The 21,036-nt window shown below is 37.6% G+C and overlaps 2 protein-coding genes across 8 annotated transcripts in view; one reads left to right on the top strand and one right to left on the bottom strand.

Moving 5' to 3' along the window:
• Positions 1 to 9,298, bottom strand: part of GTF2H1 (general transcription factor IIH subunit 1) — a 28,185-nt gene extending 18,887 nt beyond the window's left edge. Inside the window, exons 1-5 of one of the 4 annotated variants that reach the window (XM_058158440.1) lie at positions 8,977 to 9,297; positions 8,688 to 8,764; positions 4,506 to 4,664; positions 2,340 to 2,532; positions 1,220 to 1,382 (exon numbers count right to left, since the gene is read on the bottom strand). In XM_058158440.1, the coding sequence (XP_058014423.1) occupies positions 1,220 to 1,382; positions 2,340 to 2,532; positions 4,506 to 4,659 (510 nt within the window). In that variant the 5' untranslated portion in view covers positions 4,660 to 4,664; positions 8,688 to 8,764; positions 8,977 to 9,297. Of the gene's footprint in view, positions 1 to 1,219; positions 1,383 to 2,339; positions 2,533 to 4,505; positions 4,665 to 8,687; positions 8,911 to 8,976 lie in introns of those variants that run through there. The other 3 variants (XM_058158431.1, XM_058158447.1, XM_058158455.1) reach the window with 3 other exon arrangements.
• Positions 9,299 to 9,505: 207 nt separating this feature from the next.
• The window catches only part of HPS5 (HPS5 biogenesis of lysosomal organelles complex 2 subunit 2), a 46,786-nt gene continuing 35,255 nt past the window's right edge, over positions 9,506 to 21,036 (top strand). Inside the window, exons 1-7 of one of the 4 annotated variants that reach the window (XM_058158467.1) lie at positions 9,506 to 9,778; positions 11,702 to 11,847; positions 13,691 to 13,801; positions 14,409 to 14,473; positions 15,286 to 15,478; positions 16,197 to 16,330; positions 20,204 to 20,419. In XM_058158467.1, the coding sequence (XP_058014450.1) occupies positions 11,749 to 11,847; positions 13,691 to 13,801; positions 14,409 to 14,473; positions 15,286 to 15,478; positions 16,197 to 16,330; positions 20,204 to 20,419 (818 nt within the window). In that variant the 5' untranslated portion in view covers positions 9,506 to 9,778; positions 11,702 to 11,748. The remainder of the gene's footprint in view (positions 9,779 to 11,701; positions 11,848 to 13,690; positions 13,802 to 14,408; positions 14,474 to 15,285; positions 15,479 to 16,196; positions 16,331 to 20,203; positions 20,420 to 21,036) is intronic. The other 3 variants (XM_058158483.1, XM_058158492.1, XM_058158475.1) reach the window with 3 other exon arrangements.

Below are 21,036 nucleotides of genomic sequence, written 5' to 3' on the forward strand. Positions count from 1 at the left end.
TGGAATTTTGGTTAATTGATGTGGTTGTTAAGCAAGTCATCATGTGCCTTGATGATTTTAAAACCATTTCTACCATGGTCAGTAAGGAAACCACAGCTTTCCCAATTGATTCGGCTTGCCAGAAGATGGTGGGGAAAGTTGCAAATGATGACCACATGATTACAAGATGTTGTAACCATTATAAATGTAAACTGGGTCCTAAGCACACAAATTACAATTACATGACCATGGGATGGTAGCAGTGGTGAAATGTAAAATGTATTACTACCAGTTCTGTGGGCGTGGCTTGGTGAGAGGGGCAATGTGACTGGGTGGGCGTGGCCAACTTTTTTTCTTTTTACTTTTAAAAGCATTTTTTCAGGCAAACTTAGCTGGGATCGCCAGAAGAGCCTTTTAAAAGCATTTTTTCTACAACCTCTTCAACTGAAGAGGTTGCAGAAAAAATGCTTTTAAAGGGCTTCTGACGATCCCAGCTGTTGCTTGATCGCCAGAATCTTTTAAAAGCATTTTTTTACAACTTCTTCAGCCGAAGAGGTTGTAGAAAAAATGCTTCTAAAGGGAAGAAGCAGAGCCATGCGATCATCAGAGGCTTTTTTTTTAACTTTTAAAAGCATTTTTTCGGTCGAAGAAAAAATGCGTTTAAAAGTAAAAAACAATAACAACAACAACAAAAAACAAACCTCTGATGATCGCGTGGCTCAGCTGGGCATGGGTGGGGGGAGGGATTTTTGCTACCGGTTCTCCGAACCACCCGCCACCATCTCTACTAGATCGGGCAATCTGGTCTGAACCGGGAGCATTTCAACCCTGGATGGTAATAATGCAACAATTATAACTTTGAGGAAGTATTTTTAGTTTTTCATGGCTTTTGTAATTTCAAACCATCATTAAGAGATTATAAATCAATGACTAGCTGCATTACCTTTTTAAAAATTGTATACAATATTCAACATGCTAGGGGTTTCAAATTTGTTTTTTTTTAAATTAGCATTTTTAAAGTAAAACATTCATTCAGTAGGTAGTACGCTAGATATATTTTTCCTGTAAACTCCCAAAGGTTTTCAAGTGTTACTAACAAGGTGATCTAAGATGGAAATCCCATTTTCAACCCATACTTACCAAAAGGTATGAGTTGAATTAAAAATAAAATCAGTGATTGAAGAAATATAGGAACCTGCATTTCTCCTATTAAAAAACCAAACAAATCAAATGAACATACCAGAAAAGCAGCAGAAATGCCAACATCTTGCTTGTTAGGTGCTGCAGAATTATCTGAAGCATTCAGATTTAAACGGTTGGCCCAGAATTCCTCAGCACTAATCACCTGACTTACAACGAGGTCTTTATAAAGCTGAAACAAAACAGGGTCTTCTTGCAACATTCTGTGAAGAAGATATTTTAAAACTTATTGTTTATTAGGCATTAAGAAGTAGAGTTTATCAAAGAAATAATCAAATGGTCATATCTAATGTACACTAAGAAAGCTTCTGTTTTACAATAAGATTTCCCATGCCTTTTATTTACTTTGTACACCTGAGCACTGCTCCTGTCTCATACCAAGACGGCTGAAGCAAATTTAGAGAAAGGGGACAATGAAAACTTGGGGCAACTAACTTCAACTGTCAACTCTGATATGTATATAAAGTACATGGAAAAAAATGAAGACTTCAATCCAAGCCTCAGGATTCTCAGACATGTAGCAAAATCCTAAATATACCAGGTAAGAAATAAATTTGAGTGGGAGAATCAAAACAAGCAATGGTTATATAAGCCATCATAGGCCCAAATTATGTTCTGATTAATTAGTTAGGAATTCATTAATTTACAGATAAAAGGATAAAAAACAAGCGCATATTTCAAGGAAGTATCATATGGTGTCTGAATAAATTCCTAATTTTCACACATAAAAGTATTTTTGTGCAATTCTACAAAAATATGTTGCAATAAATTTAAGTGTGCTTGCTACTCTATTATATTGCTAGCAACCAACCAGAAAGTTTATTTTATCAATTCTTCAGAATGATAAATTCAGTAAAAATACAATGGGGCCTCAAATGTAGTATTGATGCCCCCATACACATTGCAATCTCATTTAGATTTATAACTGATTGTACGACTTTCAGGTTTTCACTAAGATAGTGGAAAAATATATTCTGTCTCTAACAAAAGACAGGATACACTCACTTCTAATAACAGAAAATATAGCTACATTGAAAAAAATTAGGGTTGCATTTTAGCTGGAATAGTAGTTCCTGATATTTAAACTACAATCAGTCTTTATTACTACTGGTTAATGTTAACAGATTAGCCCAAATTTATTTTTAATTGAAGGCTCTTACCGGTTTTTTTCCTCTAATTCCTTATTGGCTTTCCTCTTGAACTTTGGTAGTAGCTGTTGAAGAAGATCTTTAACTGCATCACGTTCTTTTACTGCTGTACTTTCATTAGAAAAATGGAAGTTAGTTGTGTCTCCTGCATGCAATACCAACTGAAGCTGAATCTTAGCTTTTCCTTCAGGACTGATTTTCTGACCTATATTAAAGAGAACATGTATTATCTAACATCAAATAGTTTAGTAATTTATCTTAAAGAAACTGCCTTACAGATCGCTCCCATTTTTTAGTGTAAAATTAGTTTTTATGAAAATAGCACTTAATTTCCTGAATGTCATCCTGAACACTTATTAAACTACAACATAAATCATATTATGTATTTCAATTACTATAACCCATAATCAAGCCTGGCCAACTCTTCCATGAAACTCCTACTCTTTAAAGAGCAGCATATCAATCCTTGTTTTTAATGCACGTACACATTAGGCTTATATAGTAGTTACAATCTTTCTCTAGAATACCAGTATATAGAATTTTCCTAATCAGAGGTGAGCAGCTTATAGGTCGCAGAGTCCCAAAATTCTATATATTTATTTGCTTTTGATCCCACCTTTATTTTTTGCAGTCATTAGAGCTCCCAGAAAATGGCATTGCTTCTGGGAAAAGCAAATTATACATAAATTGAACAATGACACCGTTCACTTATGTGTCATTATGCCATTGCTCTATCCACTGGGGCTCAAATATCTTGAAATGGTAACTTTCAGAAGTGCAGCTCCTGGTCTATCTTCTACAGCTCTAATGACTGATGAATTCTTTAGCTAGTCATCCAGTTGCAAACGAAAAAGGCATTTAATTTTTTTCTATTAAAGAATTATAAACAGCAATGAAAAAACCCAGAATTTAACTTTAAAAAACAGTCACCATGAATAGTACATGCCACTGACATAACAACAAATAATACTGAATAGTGAAAATAACTGGTGTAATGAACAATGTACATGAAATATTTTTACAAAGGATGTCCTGGAGAATGAACCAACAAATCAACAAAATTATATACATTTTAATTTAATGCTGTATATTAATACAACAAAAACTAAGCATGAAAATGATTATGTTGTGATTCCGGCACCCGAGCCTGTCCTCATGGAGGAGGATGACTCTGAGTGAGGGGGAGGAGCTGACAAGGCCTCCCTCTCCCGGACCCTCCTCCTCCCTGGCAACGGCCCTAAGTTCCAGATGCTGAGGATCAATCTTGGATTGACCTGAGGCAGCGACGAAAAGATAAGCGCGCACAGCAAAGGAAAAGGTGTGGCAGGCTCAGAGATTGCTGAGTCACTGAGCCACACCCCACAGGGGATAAAAGCAGGTGGAGTTGCCATCTAGCGCTTATGACGGACAAAAGCTACCAAATCCGAACTGCAGATTGGTCGTTTGGGAGTTAAAGGCCTGGACTGTGCAAAGGCTTTTTTCTTGTGAGCTCTTGGCAACGGATCTTGGACACGTGGGCTTCTGTCTCCATAAGAGATAAAGAACTCGGAACTTGGCAGGCCGTTGCACTGTAGCTGCCAAGTCTTGCTTTCACTACAAAAAATCAGGTCTGCTGCAAATATAAAGGACTGTGGGACGTGTTTCTCTGCGTCTTCTCTGTGAAGTGGGGAGAGGGACACAACAGAGTGTGTTCTGTTTTTATTTAGTAGTGTATATTCATCTCTTCCCTGAATTTCTTAAAATATTAGTACAAATGGGATTGACTTTGTTTTATGGCAATGTATGATGTAGAAAGCTTATTATGTACACTGGGATTCCCAACCCCAGGCTGGGGTCCACTACCAGGCTGTGGCCTGTTTAGAACTGGGCCATGCAAGTGGCGGGTGAGCACATGTGTGAAACTCCACTTGTGCGAGTGGTGGGTGCTTGCATTCACAAAGCTCCATTCCATGCCACTCATGGAACCCTCCCCCTCCCCCCCCCCCATGCTGGGCTGCCAAGTCAGAAAGGTTGGAGACTGTTGATGTACACCTTCTTGCACCCCAGAATGAAAGACAGCATATAAATCTTACTAAATAAAAATAAAATCCCCCCCCCAATTAATGTAACTAAAAATCTCAATATTTAGAAAATATGTATGATCAGACAAAAAAAGAAAACGCAGAAGTTTTCACTTACATTTTATATCTGCATACATATGGCTGATAGTGAACCGGTCTTTGCCCTCAGGTGCCCAAGCTATTCTTTCAGCCATGAGATAAAGAGCACCATCCTGTTTCTTTTGACGCACTTTCTTCACTATTAATAACACTTCTTCAGATGATGTTGCCATGATGACTATAGGATATTGAATTAAAAATAGTCTTGTTATTTGATTTCATAGCTAAGTATTCAAATTTATACTGTGATTTTATACTACTGGTTACTTATTAGTGCATATAATTAAAAAATTAAGAGCAGAATAAATATTCCCTAGTTTCCATAATTGGAGATATTTTAATAAATTAACAAATCACACTAAGTTATAAGGTTTGTTTGCTTTTGGCATATGATGGTTAAAAGAAGCCATGACTTAGTTTTAGGTATAAACCTAGCTACCGATGTCGGAAACCACTAACAGTAATATTTTATATTTAATTTGATTTGCATGACTTTGTAAAGATTTGGATTGTACAGGATCTCATAAGAATGTTTAAGGTATCACAGCATAGTTTATTGAGCCTTTCTATTGGATATATACAATTATTACAGGAGTTTCAATTTTCTCTTAATTTTAGATATCTATTATTCTGACATACTGTATTGTTAGAGGATTTAAGAGAAAAGATACTGCATCTATTGTGATAAAACTGCAGATGTCCAGTACCGCATTTGTATAAATGCTGAAAATATTACATTTAGAATAAAGATATAAAGGCATAGATTTCCCTGCTTGCCCTCCACAAGTCCTCATATATGTATGTTTTAAAGAAAACCACAATTTCTTTCATGATATTAAGTGCTTCCATTCACAGAAGAAATAATATTCTCTTTATACATGCAGTTGATTCTGTCCTCAAAAGTATATTTCAGAGCAGAATACAATGTGGGCATAGGGAGATAGTAGTTGCAAAGACAGCATGAAATGTGTATGCATCTGGGTATTATTAACTTAATATACTGGACTACATCCAACAAGACATGGGTCACCTAAGACAATGGGAGTGCCATTCCTGCAACAGATTATCATTAAATTTAAACCAAAGGAATGTGCTTTTAGTACCTACCTTACTTTTTAAATACACACACATACACACATTCAAAAGATATTATGACCTATAATTAAGACAAAGAAAGTCTATCTAACATGTAATTGATTCATAAATAAACATAGACCTAAACGCAACATAGGCCAAACATTTCTAAACATAGGCATTACTTCTTTGCTACCAGGTAGAATGTTCTAAAACCTTCATCTGACAAATGAAAATATATAGAGAAAACACCTCCCAATAATCTCATTGCTAATAATTCACCTAGAAGTGAGATTAGATGAATTTCTGTAAGAAATGCAATTCTCCTTCCCCACTATAACTTCTACTCAAAATATTCCATACAAGGCCATCAACTATGTGGAACACACTTTGGTTTAGGTGGAAAACCAAATCTATTGAATGTTACAATTATCTTGTAAGTATAGCTGGCTGTATTTAACAGTTGTAAAGTAGAAGAAAGCACAGAGCTAAATGTTTATTCTCCTTTATCTTTCCAGGGTTCTCAAAACAAAAACAAAAAAAGAACACACACACACACACACAACCCCACCACTTAGCTGTTGTGGGACAGAGAGCACACAAAATTAGCTATATCATACCCTTTTGAAAAAACAGACCAGTAACTTTCTGATTTGAACCTGACCATTACATGTAAAAAACTAACATGCTAATCAAAGATTAAAATCTGTCTAGACAAACTGAGCTGAAGAGAATTTATAAAGCTGTTTCTGAAACTGGTACTTTCATGTTAAATTCTAATCACTATAGTATATGCAATGAAATCTACCCATGTCCATTACAGCCTGCGAACTATATGAAGAACAGTTGGTTTTAGGGAAGGTATTGAATTAATTCTACTTACTTGCAGGAATCTACTTTTTAGTGTGGAACAAGGACATAATTTTTTACTCTGTATTCCCTCAAATTCTGCTGAGTAATTCTGAACATTTTGAAGTTGTAGAGCAATCTTTTTCAGCATAAAACTTCAACTTTAGATTCCACACAAAAGTTATTGGGGATTTTACAAGAAACTGTGATCAAAGCAACAAAAATCATAGCTTTGAGTACTTCATGCCCCATGTATTCTATTTCACAGCTATTCAATATCAGGGCACAGAAGACTGCACCACATAGAATGGTGAGAATTTTTTATATGCCATTCTCAAGTGCCAGACTGCCACTGTGCTATTGTTATAAATACTGTAAAATCTGGATTGTGTAGGCCAGAAATGAATTTTAGTGTGATGTTTTACTTTTTTTTTTTTGCTATTTTATGCAAAACTTCCTTGGTATCTAAAAATTCAAGGATTTCTCCAAGGTAAAAAGATAGAAAAAGGCTAGAGAGATATAGATATAGATATATATGCACATATTGTGCAGATTTTCTCAAAGGAGACCCCCCAATGCCAGAAAAATATATGTTCTTGCTGTCATTGTCACGTGAGAATAATCTTTTCATGCATAGTCAGTCCAAACAATTTATGCTTACTTTCTGAAAGGGAAACATATATCCATGTTGTTTTAAATGTATTTATTCAAGACTATTTTAAATGGGAATATTCAGACAAGGCATTCTTCCAGTACTAATTTACAACAGCATGTGCTGTCTCTTAAGAGTCAGAATGGTGGAGGTAGAATTTTGGATGCCACTAAACTAAAGTATGCAGAGTTATATTTTCTTTCTGATACCAGGTGAAGCAGCATTTATCTAAAAAAGGGGCTGATACAGGTATAATGTTTCAAACATCTTTATAACTGCTTTTAATCTCTATATTGTTTTATTGTATTTTGTATATTTAAAATCTCAAAACAAGTTATAGTAAAATTCAAACAGTGAAACATTTGATAGAAATATCAAATGTTTCACTGTTTGAATTTTACTATAACTTGTTTTGAGATTTTAAATGAGAAGAGACATTTTAAGTGTAAGTGGCATTTAAAGATAGCTTTAAGTAAATTAACAATACATAACTTCTAATTGTAATATTAATATATTCATTTATGGATCTATATTAACTACACAATCACAAAATTGGCAAAGATGAATTAATGCAATATATTTTATTTCATAGCAGGGAGCAAAAATTATTGCAGAGATTTTCTGCTATAAGTAAATAGTTTACAAATTCTTATTCTTTACACCAAATAGAGAAAAAAATCAATGTTCTATCATTTCCATAATGTCATATATCATCCAAGAAAATTCCTTTCCAGCCCAGTAAAAGTACAAATCCTATTTACTTTGTAGCATTTTTCTTCTCCAGTAATTCTCTACTCAAACTTTACAATTAAATAGACTCCTCCAACACTAAACAAAATTCAGTGCTGCTCTGAAATAAACTATCCTGTAATACAGCAAGCAAACATATTTTTTAAACCAGGTATAAATGGATTTTTCATTTTTAAAGAATATATTACTAGCAAGGAGAGCCGGTGGTCTAAGTTCATAAAGTGCATTAGTTAACCACAGTTTATAAAGCAATAGTTATAAAATGCATTGTTATAAATAGCATGATTATATTTTTGTTTATATTTTTCTCCATAGCACAAATCCTGTTATTATCTAATTCTATATCCATTTTCTTTTAGGTCAGTGAATCTGTAAAAAAAAAAAAATCATCCCAAATCCTACTCCCATCACGCTAGCAAAATTACTAAGCAAATCCTTTCCTTGCTCTTACAGAAGCAATTCCGGAGAATAAGACTTGATTATACTTCTTCCTCAAGGATTAGATAAAGAAAGGGAATCTATGGGGAAAAAAAGGACTAGAAACTTGTATTTCATGAAGACCTCATTTCCCATTAAAGGGCAGAGAAAAATGTACCCCACTTTCGGCGAGGTAATGAAAATGAAAATATTTCTAAGGAGCAGCGTGAATTTGAAAAACACGCCTCCCGCTTACATTAACCTTATTCCCACTTGCCTGTAAGGTTCACAATGCCCGATCACGCAAAAGAAGAGCCCGAGGAGGAACCAGGAAGGAAGAATAACTCTTAACATGAAAGGACAACTTATTTCACTCCCCCCAATCTCAACATTTAAGGCTGGGAGAGCGCGAGGTGGGCCTCAAACCCGGAACCGTTGAAGCGAGTCCTATCAACCTACCGTTAGGGCGACTATATCGTGTTTGTGCTGTCGCCTCCACGGCTCCTCCTTTTCTATTCGGCCCACGGACACACACCCTAGCTTCAAAAAAAAGAAAGAAAGAAAGGCGGTCCTAAGCCTCCACGCCGTTCACTTCACGGTTTGTAAAAAAACTCAGCGGCCGCCGCCGCCTCCTCCTCCACCGGGGCCATGGGGCGGCCAGGAGCACGTGACCGGAAGCCGCGCGTTCACGCACGACAGGAAGAGCATGTCACGTGATGTCCCGGGCTGGCGGCGCCATGACACTCACCCTCTCACGTGACAGCACCTGTCGCTCCCCAGGCCTCTTTTCTGGTCACGTAACGGTCTTTTCGCATCTCCGCCGCCATGACAGCTTTCCGGAAAAAAAACAAAAACAAAAAAACCCACAAAAAAACAAAACACGGATTGGGGCGGCTGACTATAGAGTTAACGCCGCGGTCGCTCCCGCCTCATTCCTTACGAGCCTTTTTTTTTTTTTTGGGCGAGTCCCGTAAAAACGGATGCCTTTCCTTGCTTTTCTTCCCAAACCTCTTCGTTCTCCGCGTACTTCGGATGGATCCGTTGTCGGTTGCCGGCGCCTCACTGAGGGGGGGAGGGGGATCCTGCCTGAGCCAGGATTCGAAGAGGGGGAAAGGAAAGCAGCGAGGGGAGGGGCAAACGTGCGGCGGTCACGTGGTGCGAAAACGGGGGGGGCGGCTGAAAAATGACGCGGGTCTCGGCGGGGGGCGGGGTTAGGAAAGGGAGGCGGTCTTGGGCAGGAGGAAAGAGGGAGCTCGCGCTGTCACGCGCCGGGGTTTCTAGCGAGAGGCGGGGCTGTGGAGCGGCAGAGAGTTTCGACTTGCTGCCGCGGCGGCTGCATCTCTGCGGGCTTCAACGGTTATCCCTTAAAGGCTCCGGGTGCCTGGGTTGTTTTTTTTTCTATAACGAAAAGCGTTTTAAAAGAAAACGACAACTTGGTCTTAAGTTGTGGTGAGTGAGTCCTTTTTGAAGTCCGGACTGCCCCTCTCAAAGGCTCTTCTGCTCGGACTCGGTGTAAATCTGTAGACTGTCACCGACAGGTATTGTGGTGGGTGAGTTAAATGTTTGTAACTGAAGCCGTTTCTCGCTCACTTGCGGTTTCTTTTGTATGACTCTTGTCGCCAAAGTGGTGTCTCCCGCGTAACGGGGAGAAAAAAAAGACGATTGGGACCCCCCCTTAAGCCTCGCTTTTATTTTCCTCCCATTCTACTTCTTGTGTCTTGCTCCTTGGAGTGCGGAGCTCTCTGGATTTTGCACGAGAGGAGATTTTGGAAATAACAGAGCCGCGTCTTCAATTCACAAGGGATGGTCAGATCTACGGTATCTCTCTGAACGAATGTAACAGAGTTCTCTCGGGCTGCCCATGCTGAGAAAGAGCCCCCCTTCCCCTCCAGGAAGGGAAATCGACTTGGCAGAGTTGCTTAAATTACAGGGACGTTCTTATATATTATATGTATATATCTACAAAAAAGCCACTGTTTACTCAGCTATGCTTTTAGATAAAGGAGTAATTTTCGGTAAAAATAAAAAAAAATCCAAAGCGGGTTTCTGATACTTTTGTGTGAATTGCCTTTGATTCATCTAATGATAAAACTTCATAAGGCTAAATGATCATCTGTTCTGGAACAACACTGAGGTGGGGAAATAAAGGCTGGGGAAGTGGAGTAAGGTGGCACTTTGTTCCACACAACAGCATGGAAGACAAAATGAATGCATAGAAAAAGCATTCTCAAGGTATATTAGGGTATATTAGACACGATGAAGACAGTGTGGATTAAAGTGAGAGTTTTAATCAGGTTCTGAAACCGTGGTTTTGATCATTTCTCTGCTAAACGTTGGAGGGCTGGTGATTTAACTTGTACTTTCAGTTCCTGAAAACCTCTGCAGTTCCTAAGTCATTCTGCATCTCCTCTATTTTCTTCCTGCTCCTCCACTGGAACTTATTTATTTATTTATTTATTTATTTAGTGCCAAGAGAAGAGTTAATTGTGTCCCCTGATTAAGCCACCTTTTATGACTAAAGGGCTTTATATAAAAACTACACAGTTGGGAAAGATCCACCAAATGCTATAAAAATGTACCTTGGAAACAGACTGAGGAGAAAAATAGTCTGTTTGGGTGCTTCGTGTGGTTTGTGTGTAAACCACAGGTAGGGATTTATATGAATCGCAGTAGTCCTTGATTTACGACCACAATTGAACCTAACGTGTTGCTAAGCAAGGCAGTTAAGTAACTTTTACTCCATTTTATGATTTTTTTTTGTCGTAGTTAAGCCAGTCACTGCAGTTAAGTGAATCTTGTGGTAGTTAAGTGAATCTTGTGGTAGTTAAATGAATTTGGCTTCCCCCATTGATTTTGGCTTGTCGGAAGCCAGCTGGGAAGGTTACAGATAGTGATCATATGACCACAGGACAGTGCAACAATTATAAATATATGTCAGTTACCAAGCTCCCAAATTTTGATCAGCTGACTGGAGATGCTGCGGTAGTTCTAAGTGTGCAAACTAGTCATGTCACTTTTTTCAGTGCCGTGACTTTAAACAGTCACTAAATGAATGATTATAAGTTGACTACCTGTAGTCTCTCCATATAATTTGCTAAAAGTACAAATGTGATATACTAACTAGAGTCAGAATAAAATACAACTCCCCAATGGCACAAGGAAAATAGGCATTCAAAAGGCAACTGGTCTTGCCATAATCTGACAAGTTTATATCATCTTCCTGAAGTTGATTAGGTAGTTCTGACTTAGAACAAAACATAAGTTAACAGCTTGTTTTAAAAGATAAGTTTTAGATTAACTCACTACATTACTGTAAATTACTGTGGTTTATGGAGCAAAATATAGGTTAGCACAGATGAACTAGGTTAAAATATAGCTGCCATGTTGGGCATTTTACACTTTGAGTATCAACATTGTAAGTTTAGCAAGCCAAATTAACAGTATGAAATTGTATTTCACGTTTGCCCTTACAGGAGGAATAGAAAAATGAAACAATAACATTTTGTGAGAGGCCATTGTCATGGCAGCGATACCTGAACCTTACAGCCATGTGTTGGCAGAGTTTGAATGTCTTAGTCCCCTGCTTTCTGCTCTCAGGCTGGATTCCAGTCGTCTGAAGGTGTGTTTGAGTCACAGCTATTTTTCTGCTTTTTCTCCCTTTTTTATTGTAATTTGACATCCTGTATATTAGTAGCATGTAATACATTGTAAAGCAACGTTTATAGTTACTGGTCTCTTGTAGGTAGGTAATCATGCTAGTTGGTGTGCAACTGAAACAGTTTTGGACAAATAAAAGTAAAAAGCAAATTATAAAAATAAAATAAATGGAATTAAAGAATTGCAAACTGCATGAGGAACTGAAAGGGTAATATTTTGCTCATAACGTCTGTAATTTAGCCAGATTAAATGTTGCTTCCTGTTTCAGCTTTGTACTTGATTAATGGCCAGCCAAAGCATTTTGAATGTTAGTTTCACTTTTTATTAGGAATTATCAAAACAAATGCCCTCTATCATTAATTTGTGCATTTTCATGTTAGCTCTTCTTTCAGCTTTTCAGATAGACCTATCAGCAAAGAATGATTTGGCAATTCTTGTAAGTCTGCTGTAATTTTGTAAGTTAAATCCTGGCTACACTATAAATAATAATTCTCCACAGGGCTTTTTCCCCAGTGCATCTTGGGTTCAGAAATATGATAAACATCAAAATTGGTTACAGATGGGCTTCAGCTTACGACCAAAATAGACTGTTGGGTGCCTGATGTGTAAGCCTCTTTTATGTAGTTATTCTAAACCACAGGTAGGGATTTACGACCTTGATTTACGACCACAATTGAGCCCAAAATTACCATTCCTTTGCTAAGCAAAAACTGCTAAGTGGATTTTGCCCCATTTTATAACTGTTTTTGCCACAGTTGTCACTGTAGTTATTAAGTGAATCATGCACTCATTAAGTGAATCTGACTTCCCTCATTGGCTGCTTGTTACAAGCAGGCTGGGAAGGTTACAAATGGTGATCACATGACCCTAGAAACAGTGCAACTGTCATAAATTCATACCAGTTGCCAGGCACCCAAATTTTGATCTTGTGACAATGGGGATGCTGCAACAGTCATATGTAAAATAATCATCTCACCTTTTTCAGTTCCATTGTGACTTTAAATGATTACTAAACAAATGGTTGTAAGTCAAGGACTACCTGTATTTAAATTAAGGCAATTTCAGTAAATTGTCTCTGACCCTTGTTTGTTTTAACCGTGCATGTTCGACAAACCTGTTTAAAGTTTGGAAGACACAATAGCTTATTTCATGTTAGATCTTTTGTCTGCAGTAGATTTACAATCACAAACACTGTCTTTATTAATCTAAAAAGAAAGCAGAAGTATCTGATATTCTGCAGGTAGTGAAGAGGCATGCACAATACAAAATTCTAAGGGTTATTCTTTAACATTAAAACATAATAGGTGGTGTTTGTGAACTGGACTACTATACCCTCTTTTTTGATCAAGGGCAGCATATAGTCATTGTGGTATGTATCAGGATACACCTGGTGAAATGCAAAAGGAAGGAAATATCTCAAAGTAATGGGCTCTCTGCCCAGAGGGAGATATATTTTGTCTTCAAACTCTTTCCATTTTTCATGTTGGTTATGTCCGTATCCTACATCTTCTATTTTACCCAGTCTATTACAGTGTTTTTAAATGTTAACATAAAAAAATGTCAGATACATGAAGGGGAATGTGAGACACACAAAAAGCCTCAAGGAGCTACTAGTTTATGGGCAATGTGTTTTATGCTAAACAGCTCTTGAGAAGACTTGTGGATTCTAAAATTCAAAATTAATATGGTAGAAGCAAACATTTGATCTTCCCTGCCTGTTTCTTGGAAGTGAAAAATATGATTAATTATATGAATCAGACACAAAGTGAGGCCTTTTAATAACAACTTTCCTTTCCCCCCTTAAGTGTACATGTATAGGAATTTCTCGAAAATGGTTAGCACTAGGCAGTTCAGGTGGAGGCCTAAATCTCATCCAGAAGGATTGTTGGAAACAGAGGCTTTTCCTCACTCATAAGGTAAGACTGAATTAAACTGGCAACAACTTTAGTGTAAGAATGAATTGTAATGGGCAGGAACTGGAAAGGATGATTCAGAAAAACAAATATGAAAGAAAACAAAATTAATTTTAGAGGCCTAATACAGTAGTCATTGCTTAATTACTTATTGCTTAACAACTGTTCCTATTATGATGAAACACCCCCTCCCCCAAATTACCTATGAACACCTTGAAGTTATACTGTTGCACTCCCAGCCCCCCATCACATTTCACATGCTTGGTAACCAGCTCACATTTACAATACTGAATATTTGGTTGCAGTTTATCATGGTCATGCTGTTTTTGGTAGTTTTCAGCAAAAAAAAAAAGTCCATTTGGAAGAACAGATTTGCTACCAATATTACTTCTTCATTGATACTCTATTTGTAAAGCTCATGTATGAGTTTTTTGAGTGTTAAGAGGTTGAAAAAATCCATTTAAAATCTTAGAACTTAGATTACAAATAAGTAATACCAGCTGTTATGATTGGAGTAGATAATTTAAAAAATGTATGTGATGTGGGGAATCAGACATTGTGGAAACAATATGTTACCTAGGATAAGTCTGATCATTTTATCTCTTTGTAGGAAGGTGCCATTTCCTATGTTGCCTTTTGTTTACATGATGAAGATTATGTTGCTGTCGCTACCAGGTAACAACATGTTAATTGAATGATTTATGTACTGTCCATCATGACATTTTGGCAAGGGAAGGTTTATTTCAGTGATGCAGGCAAGATGTTCATATATGTGTTGAGAAAAATGAAAGTGAAATGAATGTTAAAATTAGAGATGTCCAGTCTTTTTTCCAGTCTGGTAATCCATTTAACTAATACTCTTTTCACTTAATACCCTGTTTCCCCCAAAATAAGACATCCCCTGATAATAAACCCAATTGGGCTTTTGAGCGTATGGCAATAAGGCCAAGCGCTTATTTCAGGGTTCAAAAAAATATAAGACAGGATCTTATTTTCGGGAAAACACGGTAGTATATTTAGAACTTCAGATGCTTCACTGTCCTATCACTCATTTGTGTGCGTGGGATCAAGAATAAATATGTACACTTATCAGCTTGTCGTGGTATCCAGAAACATTGGATGCTGTGATCAATTCTGACTTGCAAAATATCACAAGTGGAATATTATGTTCTCTTCAACTTTTATACAAATAAGGGGAAAGAGAAGGATGAAATACTTAAATTCAGGTATCAAACCATGGTTTGTCAGAACAAGGCTAATATTATTTGTCCTTCAGAGTATTCTGTCTGCAAATAACATTGTTTAGTGCATTTTTTTTTTGCAAGGGCTAATCTTCAGCTGGCAGTGGAAGTGTTTGAAATGACTTCATTTTACAATTAACATTTGACCTTATTTGTATCTTTTAATATCTATTGGATTTGATATTATAATGAATGTAATATAATGAATGAATGGTGGCTTAGAAATAATAAACTTTATTTTTACAGTCAAGGCCTTGTTGTTGTATGGGAATTAAATCAAGAGCGTCGTGGGAAGCCAGAGAGGATTTATATCTCTTCTGAGCACAAAGGCAGAAAAGTAACAGCGCTTTGTTGGGATACTAATGCACTCCGTGTTTTTGTTGGTGATCATGTGGGGAAAGTGTCTGTGATCAAGATTAATTCCTCCAAACAAGGAAAGGTATATTTTCTTACTGAATTTTGAACATAAGGGCTAAGCATTAGCAAGTCTGAACAGTTAGGACTTCTGATCTCCAAGGTACCAGTGTCTTTAAAGAAAGCACAAGCTGCAACTTTGCGAGGTTAATACGTTAATTTTTTTGATGGATCTCCCCTTTATTCTTCTCAGTTTCAAACCCAGGTCTGATGATAACTGCCAGGGTAAAATAGGTTGCTTCCATGATGAGCAAAGGAGGTCATTTGTGAGTTGCAATATAATGGGAAACTGGTTTCTGGTAGACTTTTTGGTCTAAACTCATTGGAGCCAAATTTGACAGTTTGAATTAAAAAAAACACAGATAAAAATACATTTTGGGTTATTGTGGCATCGTTGTGGAGGATCCGTTTGTATTCTGAATTGTGTAAGAAGATAATGTCAAAGGATGATGCAGATTTCAGTTCAAAGAAGAAGCTATCCTATACTCATACTCTTTTCCCCCCAGTTCATATTAATATTTAGAAAAATGTTTTCACTGATCCTTAGATATTAATGATGTGTAGTTCCAGACATTTCAAGTGCAACATGAAATGTATCTAAAAAAGATTAATTATATGTTAAGTTTTCTTTTGCTTTGGTTTTCATGAACAATTTAAGTAATTTAATTTTGAAACTCCTGTTTTCTATGAATGGATTACTCAGGCATGAAAAATATAAGTGCATTTTCATTTTTTCCCTATAGGCTGCTACTGCATTTGTGATGTTTCCCATTCATATTATAACCACGGTTGATTCTCGTGTGGTTCAGCTTGATTATCTAGATGGCAGATTGCTTATCTCTTCTCTTACACGCTCTTACTTATGTGACACGGAGAGGTAATTAAAATATTATTAATTGCTGTCTGTAAATTTGATGCCATGCAGGTAATCTGCTAGGCACCTTTGAAAGTAATACCTTGCACTTAGAAATAAGTCAGGTAACATCAAATTATACGTGTTAGCTCAAGGATCTCAAACTCAGATTGTCATGAGTTCTACAGGAGGATTAGTTAATTAGCCTGAAAGCTACAACATTGCATACATTAAGGTAACAGTTGTAACTATATTGAAAATAAGGAATATCATAATAAGCTATAAAATATAAGTTAAATACTTTAAATTGCAGAACGGAGCTGTAACATAGATAGTTTATTGTAGCTACTCAGTTGGCAGCAATTTTTAATTAACTAGAACACATGATATAAATCTGCTTCTACTTTTCTTCTTGCTGAATAGAGATCTTCCTTCATTTATTCCCTCTCTCTTTGTCAGGGAGAATCCTCCCTCCCTCCACTGAGAGATTTTGCTTGATTGCTTTCCTGTTTCTTGCTCACATTCTCAATTTGGGTGGCCAGATCCAGCCCTTCTTCTCCTTAGTTACCTTATCTTTTTCTCCAGTCTCGCAGCTCATCTCCCTTGGCCAAACCTCATCTCTCTGCTGCCCTGTCAAGAGACTCTGGTGCCATTCCAGAAGCGGCATTTATGGCAGATCATGTGAATAATCATTTTATATGCCACCGAACGCCTAGCAACTGTGACTGGTTTACCATTCCTAGAAAATTTAAAAACAATAGTACAAAAATAAAACAGCACAAGAAAGAACAGTAAACAACAATAAAATAAATCCAGAAGAAAGCAGAAAGGAAGAAAGGGATATCATTTGTCTGGACAATGAACCAGATGTTTAAGATTCTTCCAAGTGCTAGCAAGGTAGGAGCTGATCGTATTTGGCACCTGCCCATTCTGGAGGGCAGGTGTTGCTACAGAAAAACAATTCTTCTGACATCGGAATGGAACCCAGAGTGTGCCAATCATGTCAAGATCGAACATGATACTATGGGAGACAGATGGTCCCTCAGGTGACTAGGCCCTGTGCTATGTAGTGACCAATATCTTGAATCGCACCTGGAAAGAAATAGTTCCTCCCCATCCAAGCTTTGAGTGGGCGTGGGTGGACTGTTCTGCATCTGGGAGTTTATTATCTTTGGTCTTGGACGGTGTTTCATTACTCCTGACAGACCTGGTGGTAATAGGGGTTCATCCTGGAACCATGACTTGGAGGGCCTTTGTTCAGTTTCATATCAATTATGTGCTTGTTATGCCCTTTTTCTGGATAGGAAGGCTCTCAGCTTCATCATATGCATGCCCTGATGATCTCCTGTTTGGGTTATTGTAAAGTGCTCCTTCCTGCTCCACCCCTCCCAAGGGTTGATGTCTTTATTGGGGCTTCTTTGACTCCAAGTAATATTTCTCTGAATTCACCTCCATACAGGAACTAGTGCAAAACCCAATGAGTCCAATTCTGTCTGGACTCAACACAGAGCAAGTCCACAAAATCTACTCACCGGGTTCAGAGTCCAAAGTCAAATCACCAAAATTCAAGTTCATAGTCGAAGAAGCAAGTCTATAGTCTGAAAAGCAACGTCCAAGTCCAGTAGTAGTGTCAAGATTTAAGTCCATGACAAGAATCACGATGGCTGAAGGAATACATGGCAAAAACCTGATAAATTGTTCCCAGTGATGCTTTGCTCCATCTTCTGGGTTAAATAGCCACTGACCGGTGCAGGTTATCAGGCGGGACGATGCTGCCACCTCACGAATAGCCTCCCTGATTTCCATTGTGCCTGCCTCCTCTCAGCCCTGCACATTTATGGATCAGGTGTGGGAGGCAATTCCTCCTCATTCCTGATGGCCAATTGCAGCTGTGCACCTTCTCCCCCCTGCTCTTCCTGTGGGGCCTCTTCTCCTTGCAGCTGTGCCTCTCCTTTTCCTCTGTTCATTCAGTCATCCTTCCATTGACCTCTCCACTGAACCTGGCCTCTCCACTCCGGGCTCAAAGCCCTCGGCAAATTCTTGGCACTGCTCTGCACCCCCCTCCAAAGTCCCCGGAGCCAACTCATCTGAGCTATCGCACTACCCTTGAAAAATATTTGAAAACTTCAACTGGTGTAAGGATGTGTCTAAGCAGGCAATCCTGGGCACCCAAAGTAGGGCACACATGTAACAGGTATAATAGTTTGCTTCTGGCTCCAGGTCAAGATTTTGGTTATGACCTTTAAAGCCCTATGTGAGCTACCTACAGTACTGTCTTATTATATTATACTACTATATTATCCTGTCCCATCCAGTCAGGTGGAGAAGGTATGTTGTGGACCTTATTAGCTAAAGAATTCCAATTGGTGGCATCCAGGAAGAGGGCCTTTTCTGCCATTGCCCCACCCTTTGGAACATTTCTGTCTCCAGAGGTGAGGTGGGCCCCCACTGTTCTTGCTTTCCAGAAAGGTATGAAAACATGGCTCTGCAGCCTTGCTTGGGCAACACAGAGGGGGCTGTGGGGCTGATTAGCACCCTGAAAGCCCTCCCTTCACTTTTTAATTAATTTTTAACATTGATTTTTAATTAGCTTGCCTCTTTTTAAAGTTTGACTTTTATATACTCTTTTTATGTTTTGATACTTTATTGTACACCACCCTGAGTCGCTCTGTGAGGGAGATAGGCAGGTTCAAAATTAAATAGATAGATGATAGATAGATAGATAGATAGATAGATAGATAGATAGATTGATTGATTGATTGATTGATTTCAGTTAGTGGGCTACCCCTTTTGTTTGTAACCATCTCTAGTGGGGATCATTGTTTTAATATTAAAACCTTTCCTTCATTAGATTAATTAGTTAGCAGCTTTCAATCAATGTTTGCAAAATTCTATGAAGAGGGAGCTGCAGGTAGTCCTCGACTTACAACCATTCATTTAGTGACTGTTAGAAGTTACAATGGCATTGAGAAAAGTAACTTATGACCATTTTTCACACTTACAACTGTTGCAGCATCTCCATAGTCATGTCATCAAAATTTGGACTCTTAGGGACTGGCATTTATGACACTTAGTGTCCTGAATTCATATGATCACCTTTTGCAAACTTCTGACAAGCAAAGCAGTGATTCACTTAACTGTGACAAGAAAATGGGGCAAAACCACTGTCTTGCTTAGAAAAAGAAATGTGGGTCTCAATGGCGGTTGTAAGTTGAGGATTATCTTTTTTTACTTTAAAAGTATAGTTGAAATTAAAAATTTGCTCTTTATAATATTCCAGGAATACTGTCTAGTTTAGATAGCTAATTTCACAACCTTCTGATTTCTTTATGTTCAGTTTTAATATTCAGAGTGTTAAAGCCTATTCAATACTTTTTATAACCTTGAAGTATGCTAATGCAGTAACTTTACTAACTTTATTTCCAAGGGTATCAGACAAGGCTTTCTTTTATTTTACTCTGTACTCACTCTGCGCAATCCAAGATAAAGTTTCATAAATAATTTGCTTTTATTGTGCTCCAAAAGAGGGTAAATACAATAAAATGTAAGACTCACGTAAACTCTGACTGCCTCATCCTTCACATTCCCTAGAAGTTAAGCCAAGATAGCACAGACAAGTTCTGATATTGTTCCTGCAAGTTCTTCAATTTTCAGGAGTGGCTTTTGATATTATAGAAAAATGAAGGTCAGGGAAGGAGACAGGAAAATCTTGTTAACCTAAAGTACTTTCATTCTTCTGCTGTTGGGTGTAATTCCTTGAATTTTATAAGATAAAAAATAATATCTACTATATATACATCTTAAAATATGGAGATGTGGATGCCTTCAAATCTTTGGGGATTTTTAATAGTGTTCAGTAAATTTTCTTCTAAATTCTCATTGTTTTTGGTTAAATAGGGAAAAGTTTTGGAAAATTGGAAATAAGGAAAGAGATGGTGAATATGGAGCTTGTTTTTTTCCGGTTGGAAAGAGTGGGGCAAATCAACAGTCATTGATATATTGTGCACGGCCTGGTTCACGGATATGGGAAGTGAACTTTGAAGGGGAAGTGCTGAGTACACATCAGTTCAAACAGTTGTTGTCATCGCCGCCTCTTCCTGTAATTACTATCAGGTATTGATTCTATTTTTTTTTATTTGCATTTATATCCCGCCCTTCTCCGAAGACTCAGGGCGGCTTACACTATGTTAAGCAATAGTCTTCATCCATTTGTATATTATATACAAAGTCAACTTTATTGCCCCCAACAATCTGGGTCCTCATTTTACTTACCTTATAAAAGATAGAAGGCTGAGTCAACCTTGGGCCTGGTGGGACTTAAACTTGCAGTAATTGCAAGCAGCTGTGTTAATAACAGACAGTCTTAGTCTGTTGAGCCACCAGAGGCCCTGCAACCATGGGATGTATAGGCTTGAAATCTAGTGGGGTGTGTGCCAGGCTTGATTAATACTTGAAAAGGATTTCATCAGTGTTCCAACATGTAAGTTAAAGTGAGAAGCTGAAACAAAAACCTAAAGTTATCAATGCAAATTCTGTCTGTGACTTTGATGTAGTCATTCCAGTGACATATATACAAGATCATGAAGATTATGTAAAGGTGCCTTTAAAGTGATGCTAATTTGAATTGCTTATGAAATTTCTCTGCTGATTCATATAAGAAGAGATCCACAACCAGTATCTTTTCAGACTTTTCAGACCAGTATCTTTTCAGACCAGCAACCGGAACAGAC

Source organism: Ahaetulla prasina, chromosome 1, assembly GCF_028640845.1.
Source record: "Ahaetulla prasina isolate Xishuangbanna chromosome 1, ASM2864084v1, whole genome shotgun sequence".
NCBI classification, from domain to species: domain Eukaryota; kingdom Metazoa; phylum Chordata; class Lepidosauria; order Squamata; family Colubridae; genus Ahaetulla; species Ahaetulla prasina.